The 24,188-nt window shown below is 42.2% G+C and overlaps 2 protein-coding genes across 6 annotated transcripts; one reads left to right on the top strand and one right to left on the bottom strand.

Moving 5' to 3' along the window:
• Nucleotides 1–3,302: 3,302 nt before the first annotated feature.
• Nucleotides 3,303–14,771, top strand: LOC102105933 (A-kinase anchor protein 17B-like). 5 transcript variants are annotated; one of them, XR_015773841.1, is made up of 5 exons: nucleotides 3,303–3,364; nucleotides 9,484–9,720; nucleotides 10,555–11,558; nucleotides 11,894–12,058; nucleotides 12,945–13,081. XR_015773841.1 is itself a non-coding variant. In XM_005526258.3 (5 exons), the coding sequence occupies exons 2-5, from the start codon at nucleotides 9,631–9,633 to the stop codon at nucleotides 13,079–13,081; spliced, it is 1,638 nt and encodes a 545-aa protein (XP_005526315.2). In that variant the 5' UTR covers nucleotides 3,303–3,364; nucleotides 9,484–9,630; the 3' UTR covers nucleotides 13,082–14,771. The 5 variants fall into 5 exon arrangements, 4 of the variants coding, with proteins under 4 accessions (XP_005526315.2, XP_014110784.1, XP_014110787.1 ...); XM_005526258.3 differs by having other exon boundaries at nucleotides 10,555–10,711; nucleotides 10,805–12,058; nucleotides 12,945–14,771; XM_014255309.2 differs by having other exon boundaries at nucleotides 10,555–12,058; nucleotides 12,945–14,771.
• Nucleotides 14,772–16,863: 2,092 nt separating this feature from the next.
• On the bottom strand, nucleotides 16,864–22,340 carry PGRMC1 (progesterone receptor membrane component 1). Its single transcript, XM_005526198.3, has 3 exons — nucleotides 21,933–22,340; nucleotides 19,943–20,098; nucleotides 16,864–18,790 (listed from the first exon to the last, which is right to left on the bottom strand). The coding sequence occupies exons 1-3, from the start codon at nucleotides 22,252–22,254 to the stop codon at nucleotides 18,690–18,692; spliced, it is 579 nt and encodes a 192-aa protein (XP_005526255.1). The 5' UTR covers nucleotides 22,255–22,340; the 3' UTR covers nucleotides 16,864–18,689.
• Between the last annotated feature and the right edge of the window lie 1,848 nt (nucleotides 22,341–24,188).

Below are 24,188 nucleotides of genomic sequence, written 5' to 3'. Positions count from 1 at the left end.
CAGTACGGAGGCAGTAGCAGAGACTTGCTCCAGAACAGGATGTTCTGTTTCTTGTAATAAAAAAGCCCCAAACAAAAAACCAGCAATCCCCCCCACCCAAAAAAAAACCCCAAACAAACCCAAAGTAAAAAAACAACCAACCAAAAAACTCCACTCAAACTGAACGCTATATTCAGTATCTTACACCGCATCCAACAGAACAGTGTCAGACGACTCTTAGTCTGCCTTTGGCAAGAATGCTCTGCTGCTGATCCAATGGACTATTCCCAGTTCAATAAAAGAGCTAAAAGACTTCTCTCTAGAATTGCATCTCTCTCCAGGAACTCAGCTACTTATGGTGTATTTTCTTGGCAAGAAAAAAGCATTTAACCATCAAGGAGGAGAAAAACAACAACAAATGGGTATAACTTGCTATACATTAATAGTGCTTGGAAACAAGATTTCAAGCCTTATTTCAAAACTTCAAAGAAAAGGGTGATATTTCTTCCAGGGTTTTGGGGTTTTTTTCTGTTGCTCATCTGCAGAAGACAAACCTCAACTTAAGATTCTTACTGAGCTCTGGTATTTTCCATACAGTCTTTCCCATTTCCATTACTCATTTTGGGGCAAGTTTTTACATACTTGTTCTGGCTTTTTACATACTTGTTCAGATGACCTCAGCCTCCCGCAGCAATCTCTGGAGAAGAAGGTGGTTGGTGTGAGTATCTGTTTATTTTTTCTCCTTTTTAAAGGGACCTGCCAAAATAAAACCATACATTAAAGTCATACATTAAAAAATTGGATATGTTCAAGGTTGGATAGAGCTTCAAGCAACCTGATATAGTGGAAAGTGTCCATGCCCATGGCAGGAGGGCTGGAACTAGATGATCTTTAAGGCAGTTTCTTTCCTTCCATCCTCCCTTCCTCCCTTCCTTCTCCTCCCTTCTTTCCGCCTAAGCAAAACCACCCACTTACATACAAAGTATTTCTGAAGTAACCTTCTTGTAGATCAAACCTATCACCATACAGAATGATTAGAAAGTCTGGACAGGGAAGTTAGACATATTGAAAGAAGAAAACACCACCAGATACTTTATAGTATTACCTTAAAGACATGCAAGTTTAACAAGCTTTTTCTGTACAGCCAGCTAGGGGATGGCAGCATTCAACCCATTATTCACTTGTTCCTTGCTAGAAAGCGGTTGTGTAGGTGGGCTGCCTCTCACTCAGTAACTGATCACATTAGTACCTAAGCAAAGGGTATTTCAGCACTGACTGCTGAACATTACAGCATGACTTAGTTTCCTGAGTCAAACCTGCAATGACAGCAAACTACAATAAGCAAGGTTGTATCACTGTTATTTATGAAACAAAACTATGTGAGTTTTCTTACTGTCCCTAGGAAGAGGTTTCAGTTTTCTATTTCAAAATTAAATACAACTCTGAGGTTTGGGGTTTCCTGTACCCATCTATACCTATACCATCTATACCTATATTCTCAATCAGGAAAGTTATTTTAGCTTTTAAATAAGTTAAGCAGTATGTAACATCCAGATGTAGTTCCTGGAATAACATTACCAAGCCAGAAGCCATTACCATGAAGAAACATAGCCAAAAGTATTCCTTTTATGTATTTAAACAAGTTTTTTGTTCACAGTTTCTTCCAACCATCTTCCTCCCAGCCTAATCCTGACGCTTCCAGAGAAGTTTGTCTGTGTGCCCTGGTTGTCAGGCTTCAAAGCAAACTCATTTGGTTGTGATGTGTATTCCCTAACTCCTTTCCTGTAGGAAGCTTCCATGCTGCTCCTGCTCTGTGCTCGATCCCAGCAGGCAGGCTATTCCACAATGGCAAAGAGCCATGGTTTACAGTGGCTTGCTCCCTGAAATGCAGAATATAAAATAGATTGTATTGACACATAATTTTTTTAATTTCAGGCAAGGAACTAGTTTTCTGCATCCAGGGGGCACACTCGCAGATCTTGAAAGATGTAACTTTGTATGACAACATTAAACTTTTTATTCAAGAGCTAAAACATTAAAGTTTCTCAACTTGTTGCAGGTTTGGAAAAGTATTAGGGGAATAGAATGACCCTGCTGGTGCAAACTGATCTCAAATGCCTGTTTGGGTTTGGAAAAATTATGTATAAGGGAAAAAAATCACATAACTCAGAATATATTGGAAATTTGTATAATCAAAACACAATTTTATCTTTTAAGATAAAAACCCTCAAACAAATGTCAGCATATAATAACTCCTTGGAAGCCTTCCTAACACAAGAAGTAACATCTGTGGAGAAGGCAACGAGACCAGAAAAACATTTGTAGGTCATCACAGTGTCTTATTAGCTTGTATAGTGAGAAAGCACAGACATGCTTTTAGGCACACAAAATTGTAACAGAAATAGGCTCCCACAGTAAATATATGTGTAACCATTGGTCTGGGGTTGTAATTGCGTATATAGCAACTAGACCATTGCAGAGTAGAAATGGTTGGCACACTCCCTCTGCCTGCAGCCCCTAGCCCTGTGTGTACCCCACAATCATCACCCATCCTAGTCACAACTGTATTCAGGAGAAGAGGTAAGATGTCTGTTTTTAACGAAGTACATAAAAGGTGCAAATATATATATATATATATAAAGTTGTACAATTGCATTTAGAATACCGCAAGAGACAAAAAAGCCCAAACTGAAATCTGAGGGAGTATTTGAAAAAGTGACTACGCGACCTTGAATCCCCCCGGGGATGCTAAATTCAGAGCAACCAGGGAAGTGGGGACGGTGCCATCGGCAGCACATGGGCGAGCGCTGCACCATGGGGAGCCGGCAGCTGTACCGTGCAGACACAGACAGCGCTTTCCCATCGGGAAAACACCTACAAGCCAGTAATGAACTAGGGAAAGGCTGTCATAAACCCTCACACACCTCTCACTCATGAGCAGTGGTGGCTGAACTACCTTTGCTACAGGACAAAGTAAAACGCGGTATTGCATCACAACCAAGCCTTTGCTCTGCCTGAGCGAGGCAGCTGCCGAGGAGTAACTTTTTCTCTTTGGCTTATTTTGAATACAATGGGCACACACGATGCCCACAGGTCGAAGATGCCGGCAGCAGGCGGCTACAGCCGAGGCAAACCGTGCAGGACATGGGCGAAGGGCCGGGCAGGATGAGCAGCCAGTGGCACCTCCTCGCTTGGTGAATTGTTCCTCAGGAACCCCGGTCAAATCCCCCCGGAGCGGACGGCGGTGCGGGCCGGCGGCCGGAGGAGGGGAGGCGGGCTGAGCGGAGGAGCCGCGCCCCGGGGGCGGGTCCATGGGTCCATGGGCGCTGCCGCGCTCCGCCCCGGGGTGGCGGCCGAAGGGCAGGCGGTAGCGCGGCGGCCGGAGGTAAGAGCGGCCGGCCCTGGGGAGAGGGCGCGGGGTGCTGCCGGCGGAGGGCGCTCCGGGCCGGGCTAGGGTGGGGTGAGCTGGGCCGAGCCGGGCCGCGCCGCGGTGCTCGCTCCGCCAGGGAAAGTTGCCGCGGCTGCTGGGGCGGTTCCCGGCGGCTCCGCTGGGGCTGCCCGGAGCCCGCAGGCCTGCCGGGACGGGGCGGCCGACCCTCCCTGTGCTCCGGCCCCTGCGGCGGCGGGCCGGGCCGGCGGGGCCCGGCCCGTGTGGAGGGCGCGGCGGGCCTGGGCGCGGGGGCTGCCCTGCCCGGCTGCTGCGGCGCTCGGGCGGCCCGAGCTGGGTCCACACCTGCCCGAGGCTCGCAGCCGGGGCGGGGGAGCGGGGCCCCTCGGGTTGCGGTTCCGCGGCCCCCGCTGAAGCCGCCGAGGGCTGGGCCTTGCCCTCCGGGCTGCCCTCGGCACCCGCTTGCGGCGCTGCCGGATCTCGGGGACCGCGGCCTTCAGTGGCTCCGTCCATTGGGCTGGGGCTGGCGGTTTGTTTTATCCTCACCTCAGACAGCATTGAGCACAGCGGTGCTGGGAGTGCTCGCTTTAAAACGGTCCTTTATTGCAATATTCGTGAGAGCAGCAGCACTTCTGACCCTTGCTCTTTTTCAGTTAATTTTGCATAGAGCAGGTTGGATAAACTCATTTGTTAAAAATCAGTCTAAAACTATTCTTTAAATTTCTCCAAATGACTTTCTGGTAAGTGCTTGTCATAGAATCACTAGGGTTGGAAAAGCCCTCTAAGATCACAGAGTCTAACCAGTAACATTTACTGTGTTTACCGCTATACGATGTCTCCAAGTGCCATATCCACAAACCATTTGAAGGCTTCCAGGGATGATGTTTACAGCCTCTTCCAATATCTGATCACGATTTCAGTGGAGAAGTTTTTCCTAATATCCAGTCTAATCTTTTGATGTAATTTGAGGCCATTTCTTAACACATTACTTGAGAGAGGTGACCAACCCCCACCTGGTGATTGTTGAGAGCCGTAAGGTCCCCCCAGCCTCATTTTCTCCAGACTAAACAACTCCAGCTTTTTTTCCTCTGCATGATAAACTCTTCTGGTGTGGATCAATACATACAGTTATCACATTGCATTTGCTTGTAGTGCTCCTGCATACCCACCTCTGCAGAATTAAAATATTTCTTCTTGAGCTTATCTTCACCTCTGCTGGTGGCACTGCTCAGGAGCTATGCTGTCCATGACAGCAGGGAAACCAAATGTCTGGAAAGTAACCTAGCAAAATATGATTTTTTTTTCTCTTCAAGATAACCCTCTTTCCTGACCTGGTTGATGGTATGGTCTCTGTAACTGTTGTGATGGCCCAGGGCTTGACATGAGTGACCAGCTGGGAAACTGGGGATGGTAAGAGCTGTTTGAGCTAGCAGTACAGTGAGCAAATGTGAGGGGTGCCTTTGGAACAATTATTCCCACTACTTGCATGTTGCTCATATGAACTGTGAGTGTTTCAGGTTAGATATTGCCAGGTTGTTAATTTTTCCCTAAAGTGTAAGTTTGTATTAAAGTATGAACTTGGGTGACACAATTTAGGGTGTTGTAAGATAAGGAGTGTTCAGCCTGCAGTTATTGTAGTAAATCCTAGTGCAAGGGCAGATGAGTTCCAAATGTTTTTACTGTGGCAGATGGCCAAAAGGAAATAAAAAGTTGATAAAGGGGTTGAATTCAGATTCCTTGTGATTTGTCTGTTGCAACAGTTAAAGTTAAGGCAGTGGCTTATTGATATGTCAGGGTTGATTCCAAAAGGCCATGTTGCTCAGCAGCAATTCAGTGGATCTGCCAGTAACTAATTCTGTGCTTTGTACACAGTTATGTAGTGAGAAATAAATTTCTGATGCTTGAAGAACTCTTGGCTATGAACACAAGTGGGGAAGAGCAAGACTAATGGTGTGCACTAGCAAACCACTCTAGCTTACTCAGCTCTATGAAGAGTGTTTAGGGCTTTTAGGTGATTTATTGCAGTAGTAGGAAGATGGTTGCAGCCGTGATGGTGTAAGGATATAAGTGAAAGAAGATTTACAAAGGCAGGATAATATACCATTTGGTTTAATAGAAGATGTACTTGCAAAACAGAGCAAAATGTTGTATACACCAGGTGGTCTGCAGGCTTGACATTCATATCTCTACAGACTGTAACAACAGTGTCCTGGATGTTTTAACCTGCTGCATCACAAATCTTAGTGGGGTGGTAGAAGTTTAGTTGGCACTAACTTGGTGGAAAGCTTTAAGAAGGTCTTTATCTTAATGCACAGTGAGCAGAAAGGACTCTAGAGATTACTCACTGCTTCAGTTTTGTAGAAAGTACTTCGTGTATCTCTTTTGCTTATATGAGACACTGAAGGTGTGTGTCTGTATACATACACAGCTGTGTGCAGAGATTAATCCTGAGAGATTCAGCCTTGCCTGACAAAGTTGCAGTTAATTCTGAGTGCATTTGGCAGCAGTTCCCTGAGAAGAGCTATTCAGTGCTGCAGTCTGTGCTGTAGCTGCTGCTTCCAAAGATTGCTGGTTATTTTATGTTAGTGTTAATTGCACTAACTTTTTCTCCAGTATATATGTAGGTTTTTTTCTTTGTCATTCTCTATAAAGTATAGTCACCCTATTTTATCAAACAGTTTCTGTGCTTGTCTTCCCTTGGACATTCCCATGTTGAAAACAAACAGGCATTTTTCATTACAGTATAGTTTATAACCTATGAAAACCATCTTACAAACTTTTTTTTCATGTTTCTTCAGTGGAAGCTTTTATGTGGCACTCTTGCAGTTCTCTTTATATATGTATCTTTTTATCTATTTGATTTATTCTGTATTTATGTTAAAACGGTGTCTATAAAATAAAGAAAAATATAGCATATGGACAGCATTAAAATACACCAAGCTTTACTTGTAACTAGGTGCTGCGACTTTGTGGAACAAACTGGCACAGATGGTGGCTTACCAACTTCTGTTTCTTTTTTCTTGAATTTAGGCCTGAAAAGTCCTTGATAACCAATGGAAGCCTCTCTGTAAACTTTTTGGAAAATTGAGCATGTGAGGGGCAAAAACCCCCTGGGCAAATATCCTATTTGTACTAGATGTAGGTATACTGATATATGGAGTTCAGGTGTCTGAACTTAACTCTAATAAAAAACCAGCATTATACTATTTTGATTTCCTGAAAAATTTCTCTGGGTGAGGTAAATGTAGTCAATATTTTCAGTGTAGTTGGCACTGAAACTGGGAGATGATCTCAGGAACTGATGAGACTCTGAAAGATACTTAGTTTCTTGTTGTTAAATATGAACTTGGTGTAGCAGCTGCTTGGTGATTCTTGGCTAGAAAATGGTACCTATTCTCTTCTTTGTACCTTTTTGTTTAAGTATGTTGAGAGATTAATCCACTGAAGAGTTATGCCTACCGTTGCATTATAAGAGAAAATGTGCAACCTGTAAGCTTTGTTTCAGCAGTTTACCTCCATAAGCACTTATTAGGGTGTACCCTGTTTCATTTTTTTCTCCCAGCTGACATATCCTGACATATCCCTCTATGTTGGAAATAATACTTCCTATTACTTATTTTTTCAGTGTAGATAGACTTTGATGCAATTTTCTCTAGTGTTTTCTTTTAATGTGCTCACATCTGGGCTTTTGAAGCTGATGAAATAGCTGATGAAATACAGCACACATCAACAGAATCCATCAATTTTTAAGCAAGCAAACAAGCATTGGATCCAAAAGATGTTGCTCTAAGAGTCAATGAACTCTAGTTTGGGCAGAACTGCATGACTCCTGCAATTAGGAATGCTGTGCTGCACATGCTGAACTTTGAGTCCCCAGAAGAGCCTACCAGGAATGGGTTTGGTCAAAGGTATGATGTCAGATTGTGAGCCCCTGATGTCACAGCAGGAGGAGACCCCAGGGAGAGGGGTGTTTGAGTTTGATTGACAACCCAGTATGAACTTCAGAAGTTCTGGTATGTCAGGGCAGAGAGAGGAATTCTCACGAGTGTAGTGAAATTTTGGTAGTCAGCTGGGGTCTCTTATTTGCTCAGCAGGTTGTCTGTGTTTGTATAAATACACAGCAAACTGGGCTGTTAAGTCTGATTCTGCTTCTTCTGTGACACGTGGCTTTTGACACAACCAGACATTTTTAGTGAAGGAACCATAAGACAGAGAAGCCTGGAAAGACTAAAGCTGCAAGAACAGGAGCACATTCAAAATAGGGGGGGGAAAAAAAGAGAGGGGGTTGAAAGGTGAGAGTATATTTTTAGAGAATGTCCGATTTTTTTGAGATTTGTTACACTTCCTCATACCAAGTAAAACACAGGAAGAGTGGCTGTGTAAAAATCCAGGCTTTGAGGAAACAGGAGTTGGAGAAATTGAAACAATACTATGTAGTTGTTAATTTATATATTTGAAAGAAAACCATAATGATAATTCTGCATGTTAGGCATCAGATGCAGGGGTCTGAATTATGAGAAAGGTTGGACCAGGGATATGCCAAGGTGCCTTTCAGATTGGATTATTCTCTGATTATGTGGGCCTACAGTGAAATCAGAGAGCTGTTGCTCTCAAATTCTTCTGAGGATTGATTCCTTAAGGTTCTGCATGTGGGCTTTTTGTATTGCTCTGTGCTGCAACAAATTAATGCCCTTCCTTAAGCCCTGAAATAAAATTAATGTGATGTACATTTCTCAGTGCCTCCCAATTGACTGGAAAGTCCAAAGCTATGAAATGAATACTTTTCTGTCTTTACCTATTTTTGTGCGTTTTTTTTTTATTGTTGAAATCTTTAGTGCAGTGTTCTTAAATTTGCGTATGAGTAATAGTAGTAGTGTATTGAAGTTTTAAATTCTTTAGATAATGTGTTTGGGTGGCATCCTAAACTGTCACTAGTAATCAATCATGTTTATGCACCTTCTTGAGAAAAAACAGACACTTAGGATGCAGAGCACAGTGAATCCAATGCTAGGTCTCTAAAAGCACTGCTATGCTTCCGTTGCTAATTCTTCCTTATTCAAATAGTTCTTAAAAAACTATTTTTAAATACTCATTTGTGTGAACACTGTTCCTTGAATTTTCTGGAGGTTTTTGTGATGCGTCATGTTGATTATTTGGTAGAGCTACTTCCTACAGGGCAAACTTGTAACTAGGTAAAGTTACTTCCAAAAAGTGGTGATAGTCTGTTGTGGTTTAACCTCAGCTGGTTATTAAGTCCTACAACAGCTGCTCCCTCCCTCCCTGCCCCTTTCTCCAGTGGGATGAGAGGATAATCACAAAGGTAAAAGTAAGAAAACATGAGGATTGAGATCAAGACAGTTTCATAGGTAAAGCAAAGGCCACATACACAAGGAAAGCAAAACTAGGAATTCATTCCCCACTTCCCCAGGGCAAGCAGGTGTTTTGCATCCCCAGAACAGCAAGGCTCCAACCCATATAACAGTGACTTGGGAAGACAAACACCATCATTCCAAATGTCCTTCCTTCCTCCTTCTCCTCTAGCCTTATTGCTGAGCATGAGGCCATAGGTTCTGGGATATTCTTTGGGTCAGTTGGGATCAGCTGTCCTGGCTGTGTCTCCTCCCATTTCCTTGTTCACCCCCAGCCTCCTCACTGGTGGGCTGCATGAGGAGCAGAAAAGGCCTTGCCTCTGGGTAAGCCTTGCTCAGTGATAACCCCTGAATTACTCTTGTAATACTTCTTAAATGAGACCCTCATGCTAATCTGTAGGGGAGATTTGTTAATGTAAGAATTAGATACAAATGATTAGTCTCCAGTTGTGTCCTTGGGGACAAAAAATCATGTGATGCTGTTGTCTTGGCAGTGCTTATAAAAAAACCCCAAAAATACAAACTGTTTGGAGAGACAGCTTTCTAACTGTGGGGATCAGTCGGGTGTGTGTAATTTATGTTTTTTTAAACATGTTATTTAAGCAAACGAAATTCCTTGTTAGCCACATGTGATTCTTGATGACTGTTTGCTTATTATTAGCACTTCAAAGACTTACATCCAATTCCCCAGGATGCAAAATGTAAAACAAGTGTCATCTAAATTGTCCCATATTGATAATTACCTAGAAAAAGACGTGGTGATGAAAAGAAGTTCAAGAGAGAAAAAGGAAAGCTAAGCGCGAGAGGAGAGAAGAGAGGCAGATAGATGGAGATGAGGAACATCCCCCAAAGCAGCAGAAGGTACCGGCTGAAGAACAGCAGTGGCCAGAGAATATGCCTGAATGGGAAGAAAGGAAATCCCTGCTAGCTCAGAGAAGAGTGGAGTCTGTCAGACTGCTTACAGTGCTGTTAAATCGTGTGAAAGTAAGACTATTTTAAAACATATTTTAAATTTTTAAGGATATTTATTAGAGCTTGAATAATTCACTTGACATTTGATATCTTGATGCTATTCAGAAGACTGCTTTGGGCTGACTGAACACTGAGAAGGCCTGAGGCCCATGTCTCATGACAATCTGCTCTCAGTCTTGCCCTGAGAACAAACGTAGTGCATTTTCACCCAGAAACTTTGCCTTTGGTGCTTTTTCAAGACCTTGTCTTTACTGAGTAAAAAATAGGGCTGGAAAGGCTGTATTAGCTCTATTAGACTTGATCCAGTGTTGCAAGCAAGGAATTTTGGGGTGGGGACATAAATGATGCTTGTTTTGGTCTCAGGTCTACAAGTGACTGAATTAAATTGGCACAGATTGTATCAGCTGCATTTCTAATAGCCTCTTCTTTTTTTCTTGGCCAGCACTCATTACCAGGCTTATTTCAGTTTGATTCAGATAATGTCTTGAGAAAGTCAGCAGAGAAGTGCTAAAAATTTAACTGTTTTGCACACGGATTAATGTTTGCAGGTTCAATTTAGTGCTTTGGGCAAAAAAGATTTCAAATGAAAACAGGGGTTTTAAATTCTATTATGGCTTTGTCTCCACTATTTGCAGAGAAAAATTTGCTTGCAGCTTTTAACAAGTGCGTATTTTTCCCAATCCTTAATGTAAAAGATTTTTAAAGGACTGTAATTTACTATGAGTTGAAGTTAGAGGATACCCTTGCCATTCTGCATGAATTTTAGGGCCCCATTACATCTGACATTAGCCTTCTTAATTATGAATGTGGTGTCTTAAATAAATTTCTATTTTCTTGGTTTCGCAGTTGGCAAGTCAAAAAGTGGATCCTTCACTGGGTATAAAGGACGAATCATTTTCTGAAACAGTATTTAAAGACATACAGCAGGAGCTGATTAACTCCCTTTATCGTACGCACAAAGAGCTGACACGTAAGGAGTTTAAGTGCCCGTTAACCCAAAAAGGTAGTGGTTTATTTTGTGAGGAAGGAGATGTGAGTAACTTCTATGCGCCTACTTGTCACATAGTCAGGACAATTTTAAATGATCCCTCTCCAGCCCCGAGCTCTGATGGACTGCCTGGCAGAGATGTGTGCACCTCCTCCACCAAAGGCTGTGGGCCTTTGCTGATCACGGTTACCCAGGACGGCAGGGTCATCAAACCTCTCCATGGAAGGCACCACCCAGCACTGGATGTAGCTCACACACAGACATTGTCTGAGGAAGATGATTGCAAAAAGCAAAAGGTTTATGAGACTGATGAATTCATCCATTATTTACTAAATTACTATCAGACACCACACTACGCACGTGTTTGCTTAGAGCCAAAAACCACTGCGAACAATTCCCGGTGGAAGCGAGTGGTGTGTGATGATGGTAGTGGGTTTGACATCAGCTTGAGTAACAAACATGGTCAGCACTTCAGAGAAGTGAGTCCTGTACAAAACCTCCAAAAGAGAAATTGTAGTAGTGATAGTAATTATAGGCTGGTGATATCTCTTGGGGAACGTGAGTCAACAGACAAAGTGTTAGAAAGCAAGGTCCATGGGGGCAAGCTTGCAAAAAAGCTGCAAGTGCAGAGGAATAACTCACTCACTGTTGATAACTTACCACATGTTGGACTGAATCATTCTTTGGAGTGCACTACTGTTACTCACAATAAGGAATTCAAACAAGAAGATGGTAGAGATGAAGGCACTGTACCATATGGAAGTAGATCTGCTTGCAGATTAAAGGATTTGTTGGAAGAGATCAGTGATTCTGAGTACTTTAGAGAGGCATGTGGCGGCTCAGTGAAGAGAGCAGAAAGAAGGTATGAAGAAATTTACAGCAGTTGTAATAAAGGGTGCTTGTCTGCAAGAGACGGGGAAAGAAAATTACTGGTTTACCATAAAAATGTAGCTCTGGAAGGTCAAGAGAAGGAAATCAGCCAGTGTAACTCCTGTTCTAATTCTGTCCATGAGGGCTTGGCAAGGCAGTGTGAACGTAAACTTAAAAAGTCGTGCAAGAGGTCTAGTAGTAAATTAAGATATGAAGGAAAGAAAAGTGAGAGACAATCCAGGGAAAAAGAGAAAAATGCTCATAAAATGAAGAAAAAGCGAAAAAAGCTTTCTTCTAATCTTTTAACTGATGAATGTGGCTTTTCAGAGACGGACAGTTGCATGCAGCTGGAGTCACTCAGAAAGATACAGAGAAAATGTAAGAAAATGTTACACAAGAAAGTGAAATTCAAGACACATCACACCTCTATGGCAGCACCAGATGGTACTCCTCATGATGGCTCGCCCCTTCAGGAGACCTTCCAGAGGAGAGGTGAGAGAGAGGGACAGCACAGCTAAGGGGACTGAATTTGACAGGTCTGTGGCAGGTGAGGTTGTCACAGTTGTTACAGTGATGAATGGTTTTTGGTTTTAAAAGGTAAAAACATGGCATGAAAAAAACCAGTACAGGTTCTCTGCAACTAAGGGTTTGTTCAGTTTAGCTCTGAACCACAATGCAGCTCAAGAGTAGTATTTGTTGACTTAACTGGGTAGCACAGTATCTGTCCTGGGCATTTGGAGATGGGTGGTTACTCTGTTGACAACATGCATAGTAACAACATGACAACAAAAACATTGATGCACAATTCAATGTGTGGCACAGCTGTGTGGGAAGTACTGTCTCAGGTGAATGTGGATATGACTTTCTGAGCCCGAGAGAGTTTTCAGCCTGTCAGTGGCTGATCTGTTCCCAAAGGAAAGTTTCCTGACAACATGTTTCTCTCAAGGACTGTTTTTGTAAATAGGTTTTTGGTTCTCAAAACAATGTTGTACAGATGTCCTGAGTGTTTTCTCTTGTTCCACCGATGGGACCAGAGAGGTGTTGTTCCCTTTACCAATCACGTTAACCTGTATCAGAACACCTTATAAAAGGGGCTTAAAGACCCGAAATAAAGGCTTCTGCCTTCTTGAGACGAAAAACCTCTGGCTGCTGTGATTAAATCTACATTCCTATTTCGTGTCCACTAGTGACAGGTGAGTAAATTTTACAAAGCTAAAATACATCTGATGTTCATACAGGATTGCTACTGGCTGTCCTTACAGCCTTTTTTACATTTTACTGTGTTTCCAGTTGGTTGGTGGATACCCTTACAGCCACCTCCTTTTCCCTCCCTGTCTGCCTGACAAACTCATTTCAGGAAACTTTTTCTTATCTACAGGAGATGAGAGGAAATTAATGTTGAGAAGAGAGATGGATGCAGATGTCAGAGGATGTCCTCTATTTCCTCTTGAGATAATTCAGACAAACCCCTTCTCAGATACTTTCTGTGGAGGAGAGCCCAGAAGAGGATGCTGAACAGCTACTGTATGATAGCTCTGAAGTTTTTATGAAGTGGGAGAAGAAAGCCCTTTGATCATTAAAAGGTATATGAACTACTGGGTTGGTTTTTGATTTTTTATTTTTGCTTAGGTAATTCCTTTGGTTAGGATATCTAACTGGTGTAGTGAGCCACAAAAGCAGAATCTGTGTTTGCCTTTTGGATAAAAGGACCAAAACTTTTCCCAGAGCCAGAAGAAAGTTTCATGGACTAGTGGCTAAAGAACTTGACACAGACTGAGATTTTGGAGTGTTATACTTTGATTGAATGCAGGGAATCATGTAAATCACAGTATTTACTAATAATGAGTAATTGGAAAAAAAACTAATTGTCAATCCTAGAGCAAGCATATGAAGTGCCTCCTCTATCAGATTGTTATAATGATGGGATTGGAAGGTATAGGGGGACATTTATACTCAGTTTTGAAAAGTAATATATTTCCAAATGTGAAAAAAGTCCCATCTTCTGTAAAACCCACACTAGAAGAATCCTTGTTTTCTATTGACAATTCTAGAGGTGTTTCTGAAAACTTGCTGGCCTTTGGGAGGAAGGATTTCACTGAACTTATGCCCAATGTAGTGCTTCCAGGAATCTGAATGGTTGTTTAAACAAAGCTCTGAGTGTTAGATAATGAAAGGGCAGTGCATGTCAGCCTGCTGACAGTCCCCATGTAAATGCAGGGTGACAGTTCACAAGATTTTGAAGGCACATATAGTGAGGTAGCTGTTTAGTATGTGTTTGCTTACAAATGCTTTCCAGAGGAATTGTGAAATGTTGTCAGAGTTGTGCTTCATGTAGATAAAAATGTGAAAACGGAGTCTAGGAGCTCGAGTTATACCTATATTTATTCATCTGGCTATATCTAGAAGACAGCCACAATTGATTTTGGACGAAGTCCCTTAGCAAGATAGAGTTTGAAGTTCAAGACACTGATTATTGCAGCTTTCCTTTTATTATGCTTTACTTATTACATGCCAGTAGACGAAGTTAATGTGAAAATGTTGCCTTCATTACATAAGATCTTACCCATGTTTGTAACTTCTGCTCTAATAAATAGTAATAAAAAAGAGTAATTGTAGTTGTTCGTGGTAGATAGGTTTTTTCCCACCCCCGTCTTCAATACTGGTAATTCCTACAGGCTTCTAAGCCAGGTTTTATCAGTCTTTCTGTTCATATGTTGAGATGTTGAGTGCCTTTTCAGGGTCATGAATGACAAATGGTTGCTACTCAAAGTACTGTTAATCTTACTTTTATCTAAAAAGATGTTATTTTCTTGACAGAAATATTTTCTGACTATTTTGGAGAACATTTATGCCCTTCTTAAGTCTCCCATTTAATATTTTATACAGATATAATGAAGAGGAACTGTTGTATTCGACTGTGTAAAATGTTTTCAGTTGCACTGATGTGACATACCAAGGGTGTTTTTTCTCTATGCAAAATTTGCAGATTAAAGATAACAAAACTTCCACCTCTGTCACAGTTTTGTGTCCATGAGTACCCATTTCCCGTGAGACAGGCCTTTTGGTGACAGGTGAGGAAGTATTTCTTTTTGTTAATCTGGGGGAGAAGGAACTCAAGATTTCCTTCAGTGTAAATTTCCAGTGTTTTATCAACATGCTGTCACAATAACCAATAACAAATAAATTTTTGTAATTGCTTCATGCATTCACCTGTATTGACTGAAATTGGTAGAGGATTTGCTTTATCTCCCAAGTCCTCATTCCATGTAAAACACTGTTAGCTAATAAAATATGCATGCACTTTAAAATGTGAGACATCATTGTAATCTTCACACTGAAAGAGAACCTCTGTGTTTTCTATTTGATATTACTTAGAACCTGATTTCAGGTGTTTTTTGACTTTTCACAAAATCATAGAATGGTTTGGATCAGGACCTTAAAAATCATCTTGTTCCAATCTCCATGACAAGGGCATGGGCACCTTCCACCTGCACCAAGCAGTGTCCAACATGGTCTTGAACACTTCCAAGGATGGGGTGTCCAGTTTCTTCTGGCAACCTCTGCCACAGCCTCACCATGCTCACAGGGAAGATTTTCTTTTTCTTGTCAGCACATTTAATATGAGCCCCACCTTTTCATACAATGGACTGCTTTATAAAATTTTAATATCCTGAAGGCTAATCTTTAAAGAGACATGTAACAGCTTGCTTTAAAACTTCTAAAATGCATGGCTTTGTAAATCGGATGTTAGTTGTTATAAATGTCACATTCCCACAGGAAAGTTACTGAATGTTTTGGCAATTAAAACATTTATTAGATTAAAAGATACATTAGAAGCAGTACTTATATAGTTCAGCAATGGAAATGTAGAATATTTCTGGCATAGTTTCACACCTTTCAGTTTGAACCCGATGTGTTCTATTGTGCCCAGCTGCTGTTTCAAGAGGCTGGATGCTTTTTATGGAAACACTGTTTACTCTGACATGTATGAAGTTGGGACCTGAGACTGCAGATCTTGCCATCAAATTCAATTTTCTGTACAGAACTGGTGAAAATGCCTCCTCCTAGAGCTGGTATGAAGAGAAGTTGGCTGAACAATGTTTTGTCACTGAAAATATGTGACCTGTGGGTTGTACCTTGTGCTGAATACTGAAGTCAAAATCCTACAGGGTGGTTTTAAAGCAGAAATACATAAGGCCCATTATTAAATCAGTCGATCTGCTTGAAATAAAATACAGCAATTATAATATAAAGCCCCGTCTTAAACTAGGGATTCCAGGAAATGCATAGAAATGCCTTTCATAAAACCCCTTACCTAACTTTCAACAGAAGCATTCAATACTGAACTTTTTTTTGTTTAATTGAAACAGCAGAAAGTAAGAGCGAATAAAGGTGATTAAGGGCAGGTGAAAAATATCTGAATTTTACAAAGCAGGTAAAAGTATGAGTTTTCCTAGCTGGAAATAAGATATGACTCAATTGTTTTGTCCTAGAGTAGACCTTTGTGACAGGTGTTGGACACCTCAGATGAGGGAGATTAGTGACATTCTCTGCATTTAATTGGTCATCATGTTCTACCTGGTTAATATACAGACTGATAAGCTGCCTGGCATTGTTCTTTTTGCATAGTCATTGGTGCCAGTCACTGTTGAAGGAAGGGTTCAAGCTGTAATGAATAGACTAAAAAATAAGCTAAAACCCCTCCATTTTCTTCTGTACTTTGGAAAGAAGTAAAACCCATGCCTGGTGCTTTATGAGCAGCTTTTGTGACACACTTCTCCTCTTTTCACAATAAATTCTCTGTTTTCCCTGAAAAAGTAAGTCTTACCGAAGTGTCATTCCTCCTCCCCAAGAAGTATTAACAATGAGCATTGTCTTGTGTTACTGCCTGTTTTCTGCATAATTTTTGTTACTATTTTTCTTTGTGATGCATAATGTTCTGATGTACCGATTAATACTTAAAATAGTGTTCAGTTCCTCGGGAGATGATACAGAGTAACTTAAGAGTCCACTGAAGGGTAGGTTACAGCCTTCCAAAGCTCCAACTCTTGCTCAGTATTAACAATTACTTGGTTTTTTTTTCTGCCTAACACTGTTTTTGCAATGAGCATGTTCTCTATTTAATATTCTGTTAAAGTTTTACTAGTGAACTGCATTTACAATCATTCCATTAGAATGTATGTTGCTGAATCTATGTATTGGATAATGTGACACATTGGAAAAAGACAATATAAAACTTGAAACATTAGGGGAGTATTAAATATAACATTTGGTTGCAGTAAATGAAAACACCGCCATTATGCAAGAGTATTTTATTTTCTGCCTTAAACAAATAAAAGTACATTTCCAATTTGAGGTAAACCATTAGTAGTAGTTTGCCAAGAGTATAAATGTCTCTAAAAATAAAATAGCAACACAAAGATCATGACAAGGTCTACATGTGGCTCTAGACCTTCGTTAGGTAGTCCATAGAGTACCACTTTACACAAACTCTCTGGCTCAAACAACATTGCTCTTCATCGGAATGCCCAGTGCAACCAGAAGAAAATCTCAGGACAGTGTTGGGACTGAGGGAGAGTTGGTTATTCTCACCACAGTTGGTGTCAGGCACTTATGAAAACTGCTGTAGTGCAACACTCCCGAACACTTTTACCTAGTTTACACCTTCCCACAGAGGACTCAGTTCATCATTTTGATCATGTTGCCAAATTGAAATAACCACACAGCTGAGCCAGAGAAATTAAATAGAGGGAACTACACCAGACAGGCACCCTGAATATTCTGCACTAGCAGAATCACCTGGACAAGAAACAAGTTCACAAGTGATCAGCAAATCATTAGTTATCTTGGAATTTATAAGAAAGTTTTACGGAAGTATTTCGGAAGATGAACAATTATGTTTTTCCTTGGTCATATCCATTTACCCAGCCCTCTCTGGAAGGAGGCAGGCCACTTAGAAAAAACGTAGTAATTAAGCATACAGTTAAAGCCAAGAGAGCAAATAGATAAAAAACAACTCAAAGGTCAGGTCCACAGGTGTAGCACTGCTGGTTATGCATGAGATTGTGCCATTTTGTTTAATGGCAACATTCCAAATCAACAAAGGCCTCAATGCAGAAACAGCTTACACTGTTTTATTTTGCACATAACTTACGTAAGTTACATTGACCAGTAATGTTTTTCTGCTAGGTAAAGGTGCATGTACAAGAGCACTTACTAATCATGCCATACCAGCAGCTTCTGGTTTTTTCGGCCTAGGAATCAAGAGCAGCTGATCTTCCATGTTTAATATAATTCCATTAACATTCACAGGAGCGCTTTTTATTAAGAAGAAAATTGAATGAACAATAGTCAAGTCACACTCCATGGTGTACCTTTAGGGACGCCTAGTTCCACTCAATATCTAAACTTTTGTAACACTATAGATGTGCTTTAAAAGTGAACAGAGAATATTAGTCTTTGCAGAATTATACATGTTGAATACATCAAGCATTCATCGGTCCTTATTAAATATTTAAAAGTGATTTAACCTCTCAAAAATTCTTGATCTTTTTTAAAAGCAGTTAGTGTTTCATCTGTAAGTGGCTAATGCAACGCCTTGAAAACCAAATTATCTTATATAATAATGAATTATACTACACAACAAAGTATGATGCTTTGTGGACAAACAAAATATAGTCCCTTTTTTCTAAAGGAATTACAGGCCAGGGACCAGGTCCTGCAGAAGCTAACACAAAAGATTTAGTGGTGTTTGTGTTGCATATATGAAGTTATTCAAGTGCTTGTGTCCACAATGCTAGGTTGGTAATGAAAAACTTGATTTTGATCTACTTTGCACTAAATGGTGATAGCAGAAAAATAGTCCTTTATTGTCAAAATTGCAGCTTACTTTTGCACAGACATTTGTCATGCATACTTCTTTTTATGTGGGTTTAAAGGAAGACAGATCATAGATCTTCAGAACCTTCCCACTGAATTTGAAAAGGAAATCTTTGAAAAGAAACCATTCACTGTACCTCTGAACCATTGTAAGCCTTGCTGCTGCTGCACCTTTTGAAGCGGAAGTGGAATGTTACAAATGATCCTTTATGGTTCAAAAGGAGATTGTTCCTCACTGCAATATCTACTCTTTCTTTGCATCCTTGCCATCCTTTTCGTCTTCATCAGAGTACACAGTGGGTTCCTCCCCCTCCTTCAGCAGCTTACCAACATGATGATACTTAACTGGGAAAAAAAAAAATCCAAGTAATTTTTTGGCCCTGAAGAGACACCTTTTTAAACTCCTCTAACTGTTTTCTGAATGAACAGGATGGCTATATTTTAATAAAACATCTCTGAACAACTTGTTCCAAACACTGAAGGAAAGGAGAAAAGCTAAAATCAACTACTATCTGAACTATTACTGTAATAAGAATCATGTGATTTGAATATAACTCTCATTTTATTACCTAAACCAAAAGATGAATAAACACAAACTGAGCCACACAGCCAAAGAAACAATCCTGGATTAGATTATTTCTTTTGCCAGTGTCAAATCTGGTTTTTCAACCAAAGGTATTGTCAGACTATTAACATCTATTAAACACATTCATATGTGCACAAATACACACAACTTGGAAGGGGTTTTATTTTTTGTAATGTGTATAAAAATGTTCAACAGGACAGAAGGGAGATCCTTTCTCCCAAAGACAAAGATGGATCTGTTATCCGATTATGTGATTAAGCTTCTGATTTATTTTATATCTCCTTTTGAGCATGTAAAAATGCCAAGATCATACACATGTAAGCACTGAGAGCTATACTATGTCACCTATCTGTCAACTTCAACAAAGCAAAAAAGCCCCTGATTACAGGTATTTCAGACTAGTGATGCTGTTATAACAACTTAAAGCAACTATTCACTATATTTCATAGGAACACAGTAATAAAAAGAGTGGACATCACTGTCAGTCCTGATGCTCAACACTTGTAGAGGTACATTTTAACACTAGTTCAAGCCAGATATTTGATAGCATAGTTCTCGTTTCTGCAACAAGCTTGTTAGCATAATAAAACAGCCATTCAGTGTGGCATGATTAACAGTCTTAATTAAAACAGGAAGAGGGCCAAAATAGTAGGGACACATCAGGTCAGGACTGAGATTTCTTATGACCTCATGCAGAGAAAGCTCCATTGTAGCTGGTTATAGTAAATCTTTCAACACTAGATTTTATTATCATATAACACTAGATAATTATTTTCACTATAGTAGTTATCAGCGTATGCAATTTCCATCATTTATATATATGATGCTTCCAGCTGGTTAAAGCCTTTTCACTATTGCTTCCCCTATTACCAGGTAACTACTTCTTTGTAAATAGGATTAAAATTGCTTACAAGTGAATTGTGACTCCCAGTCCCTCAAGGTCTCTTGCTGTGTAGCGTTGAGATCAGAGAGGTCATCATACTTATCCCTCAGTGCCTCCTTATCCAGGCAGAAAGTGGCAAGACCCCGGGATGCATCTCTTCCAGCAAAAATCCCATACGGGCCCTCTTTAAAATAGAAACATAAGCAACATTATTGCAGAGGTAATGGATGCTACTTTGTCTTCGTGGATCAGAGTCCCCAGACTAAAACAGATGACGAGTTCCTACACTGAGCCATTAATGTATCAGGTGCCTCAAGCTTCTGTAAAGTTTTATTCTAATTGGTAACAAGAGAAAAAAGCGGAAGAGGACAAGAAACAAAATAATGGAGAAAGATACTGAGGTTTGCTGAAACATCAGGACAATGAACCACGCAATGTTGCATGGCACATATAAACAGGGTAAGGAGAAGCATACAGATTGGGATGCACATCCTTAGAATAAGGAACAGAGGAAGGATTTCTATGTCTGGGGTGAAATGAAAGTTTTCTAAAAGATACTCCTGACTTGAGATGAAAGGATGGCTTGACAGAAAATATAGTGCTACTAGATATTATCAAGTTGGAGGAAACTTCTATTAAAACAAAATGCAAGATGAACTCAAATGATCAAAACATGCAACTCGCAGATCAGAGACATCAACATAAACTCTTGCTAAACTTCATTAATGATTAATTTGCTTGCATGACAAGCCAAAAATTGAGATACTGCAGGTTCAACTAGACATTCAATGTTCTTCTAAAAGGAGCTTAAAGAAGTAAGATGTGAAATCTGGTTATTGTAGAGCACATGACAACTTCCAGAGTGTGCTTTTTCCTAAATTAACCAAAAGAATCTTACTTTTCCATGAAAATGAAAATCAAACTAGCCAGACATTGTGGTGAGCCATTCAGCAATTACCAAATCAGATGCAACAGGCAGCTTTTGTCATCAAGGAACACTGAGCATCTAAAGCTTGGACCTTACATCGAGTGGGTTTTAGTTTGCACAAATACAAAGCTGCACATCTGACTCAACGGTACTTATTATCCTGACTGCTGCAGAATGCAAAGTTACAGCCTGTCATCATTCAGAGACAGTCTCGTCTATGTTTGGCCCAGAAGTAATAACTGATAACATTTCCAAAACTGTGGTGTCTTCTGCATTTTTCTCCCTGTCTCTAAGTAGCACTGGCAACTCTCCACTGCAGCTACCAGGCTGTCTGGACAGCTCAAGAGTGGTTATGCCAGGCAGATCCTGGAACAAATCAGCAAGCCTCTGTGAGCCGTTTTAATAGGCAGCCTCTGATAAAAATAAAACCCCATGCCCTCGTGGAGATGATAAAACTCTTTCACCTTGGTGCACATAGTCCCACCCACCTCATCACTGGCTGCTCTTCGAGCATACGTTATTAAATCTTTGTACGTTTGAACTATGCTCCTGGTGGAAAGCTGGTTTAATCTAAATTGCTAAGTATTTAGTAAAAATATTATGGAATAGAGTGACACCCACTAAAAGCTGGGAATGGAATGTCAACACTGAGAGAACACTTCGCTTCTGCTGCCTGCTATCAGGCAAAGGCAGCCCAGGCTGACAAAGCCGCCCAACCTCGTATGGTACGCATAGCCTGCCACGGGAAAATACTGAGAATAATGAAACAACGTAAACCGGCAAAGCCGGAGTTTCTGCAACACGGGAGCCCGACTCTGGATCCCGGGCGGCAGCAGTCACCCTGCCCGCCGGCACACCGGCACGCAGCCCTCCCGGCTGCAAGCGAGCCGAGCCCTGTCCAACCCTCCGCACTGGGACCAGGGCCGGGACGAGGTCAGACAGGAGCGCCGATCCCCGCCGAGGGAAGGCGCTCCCGGCCAGCACCGGCCCTGACGCGTCCCGCGCTCCCCCCGGGCGGTGGCCCCGGGCACAAGTCGCGGAGTGCCCGGGCTGGGCCCGTCTGGCAGCCCCCGCCCGCCCCCGCCCTCACCGGGCCCGTAGAACTTCCTAGCGCGGGTCACGTCGAAGACTTTGCCGTTGACGGCCATGAGGATGCGCGGGTCGCTCACGCCGTCGAAGGGCCGCAGCTGCTCCAGCGTGAAGTCGCGGCGCTTCATCTTGGGCAGCGGCGGCGGGTCCGCCTCGCCCGCGGGTGCCGCGGGCCTCTCGCCCCGCAGGATCTGGTAGAGCAGGAAGAGGCAGAGGCCCAGCAGGCTCAGGTTGAGCGGGGAGCCTACGATCTCCAGCAGGAGCCCACCGCCCTCGCCCGCCGCAGCCTCCTCGCCGGCCACCGCCGCCTCTTCGCGGGCCATAGCGCTGGACTGTGCGGCGGCTCAGCGGGCTCGGAGCGCGCAGCGGCGGCACGGAGCACACCCGGCCCGGCGGGGCGGACCGAGGGGCGGTGGCGGCAACAGGAAGGGAGGGGCGGTGGGCGCGGCGGGGCCGAGGCGCGGGCGCGGGGCCGCCCCCAGGCCGGGAGGGCCCGGGCTCTCTTCGCCCGTCGCCGGCGCTAGGTGGTGGTGCGGGCCCGGCCATGGCCACGGCTCCCCACGGCCCAAGCCAGGAGGCCGCAGGTCGGGTCGGGCCAGGCCGCTGCGGCGGCTCCCTGGCACACGGTTCCATAGAAATTCCGGAAAAAATAACCTCGGGGTGGCGTTAGACCCGTGTCGGGCCTGCCGCGATGGGCTGTGCGAACCAGCCGGGCCCTGCTGGATGGAAGATGGAGCCAGCCTCAGCTTCGTGGTGCCAAACACTGAGACAAGAGGCAATGGGCAGAAACTGATGCACAGGAAGTTTCACCTGAACATGAAAATCTTTACCGTGCAGTGACTACACAATGGAACTGTTTGTTCTGAGGTTTTGCAGAGTGTCCCTCACTGGAAAGATTCCAGAACCATCCAGAGGGGCTGACTCTGCCTATGCAGGGAGGTTGGACTGGGTGACCCGCTGTGGTCCCAATCTGACCCATTCCGTGATTCCCTACACTCGCTCCAGGCATGCTAGTGCACATATCCACTTTCTTGGCAGGGCAGTGACTTTTCTGAATACTCTAGAAATGTTGTCAAACTTAACATAGAAGGAAAGGGAAGAAATTACCATACTTCTGGGTTTTTCTTATTTGGATATTACCTCCAGGCCCCACAAAACTACAGAATGAACAACCACAATGTACTAATAGAACACGATAAAGAAAATTGCCCAGTCACAGAGTATTTGTGTTTCTTCTGAGTGGAGGTTTTGGTGAATTAAAACTTAAGCTGAAGGAAATACTAACTTGGCTGTATCTACTTGGTATGGTGTTCATATGATGGAGCAAATGGAGCCCCAAATACAGGTAGAATATGACTGGTGACATCTGCTCCTTGGTATCAAGTGTGAGAAAGCAGAAGTGATGTTTTGGGTCTAAGTAGTTGCCTCTGCAAATTGTGTCCTTCTATAAGAACACAAAGCAGTGCCCTGCCAGAGCATTGCCATTCCCTCTACACAAGTCAGTACCTCAGGGTACACCTAGAGAAGAAATGCGGTGTACCTGCTTTGATCACAGAATCATTAAGGTTAGAAAAGACCTCTGAGATCACTGAGTCCAACTGTTAGCCTGATCTCACGTTATAGCTTGACCATCTGTCAGTCATATCAGTTCATATCACTGCTTCAGGGCAGCTTTTACCGAACCTAGCACTGGGACATGTAGTTATAGAAAACTGAAGGAAGTGCATTTCATTTACTTTCTAATTCTCAGTGTTAGGAAAATTTTTAACTCTGTGGGACGCTGCGGATATGGGTAAAATTTTGCCTTTTGGGCTACATGCAAAGACTTTGAGTATTAAGATGTTTAGACACATTGGCTCTTGCAAGAGAGGGTGTTTGGGCCCACCTGCTGAATCCTTTGGGAAGCTCCTTGTTTTACTAATTAGCACTTGGACTTAGATCTCTCCTGTATGGTATGCACTGCCTTTTGCTTCCACCTGCTGTGTAACTTGAAAAACTCCTTGTTTCGTTGATCTGATAACTGAGATTTGTACTTGTTAATGAAGTAGCTCTGCATTTTGATCCATTTCACATACTAGAGAAATTATTCAAACTGGGAGCTGTATTACCTAGTTAATTCTGCTCATGTAGACAGGACACTGTTACACTTCATTGTACTGATATTAAATTATAGAGGAATAGATGTAGAAAAAAATAAATTTGGAGGGATCTTTTACATTTTTTTTTCAATAGCGAGGAAAAAAATCCCAAGACTCCA

The sequence above is a fragment of the Pseudopodoces humilis genome, chromosome 15 (genome assembly GCF_049639895.1).
Source record: "Pseudopodoces humilis isolate 2021_Gansu_Grassland_sample_001 chromosome 15, ASM4963989v1, whole genome shotgun sequence".
NCBI classification, from domain to species: domain Eukaryota; kingdom Metazoa; phylum Chordata; class Aves; order Passeriformes; family Paridae; genus Pseudopodoces; species Pseudopodoces humilis.
The sequence above is the reverse complement of the archived record's forward strand: the minus strand, read 5'-3'. Positions and strand labels throughout refer to the sequence as shown.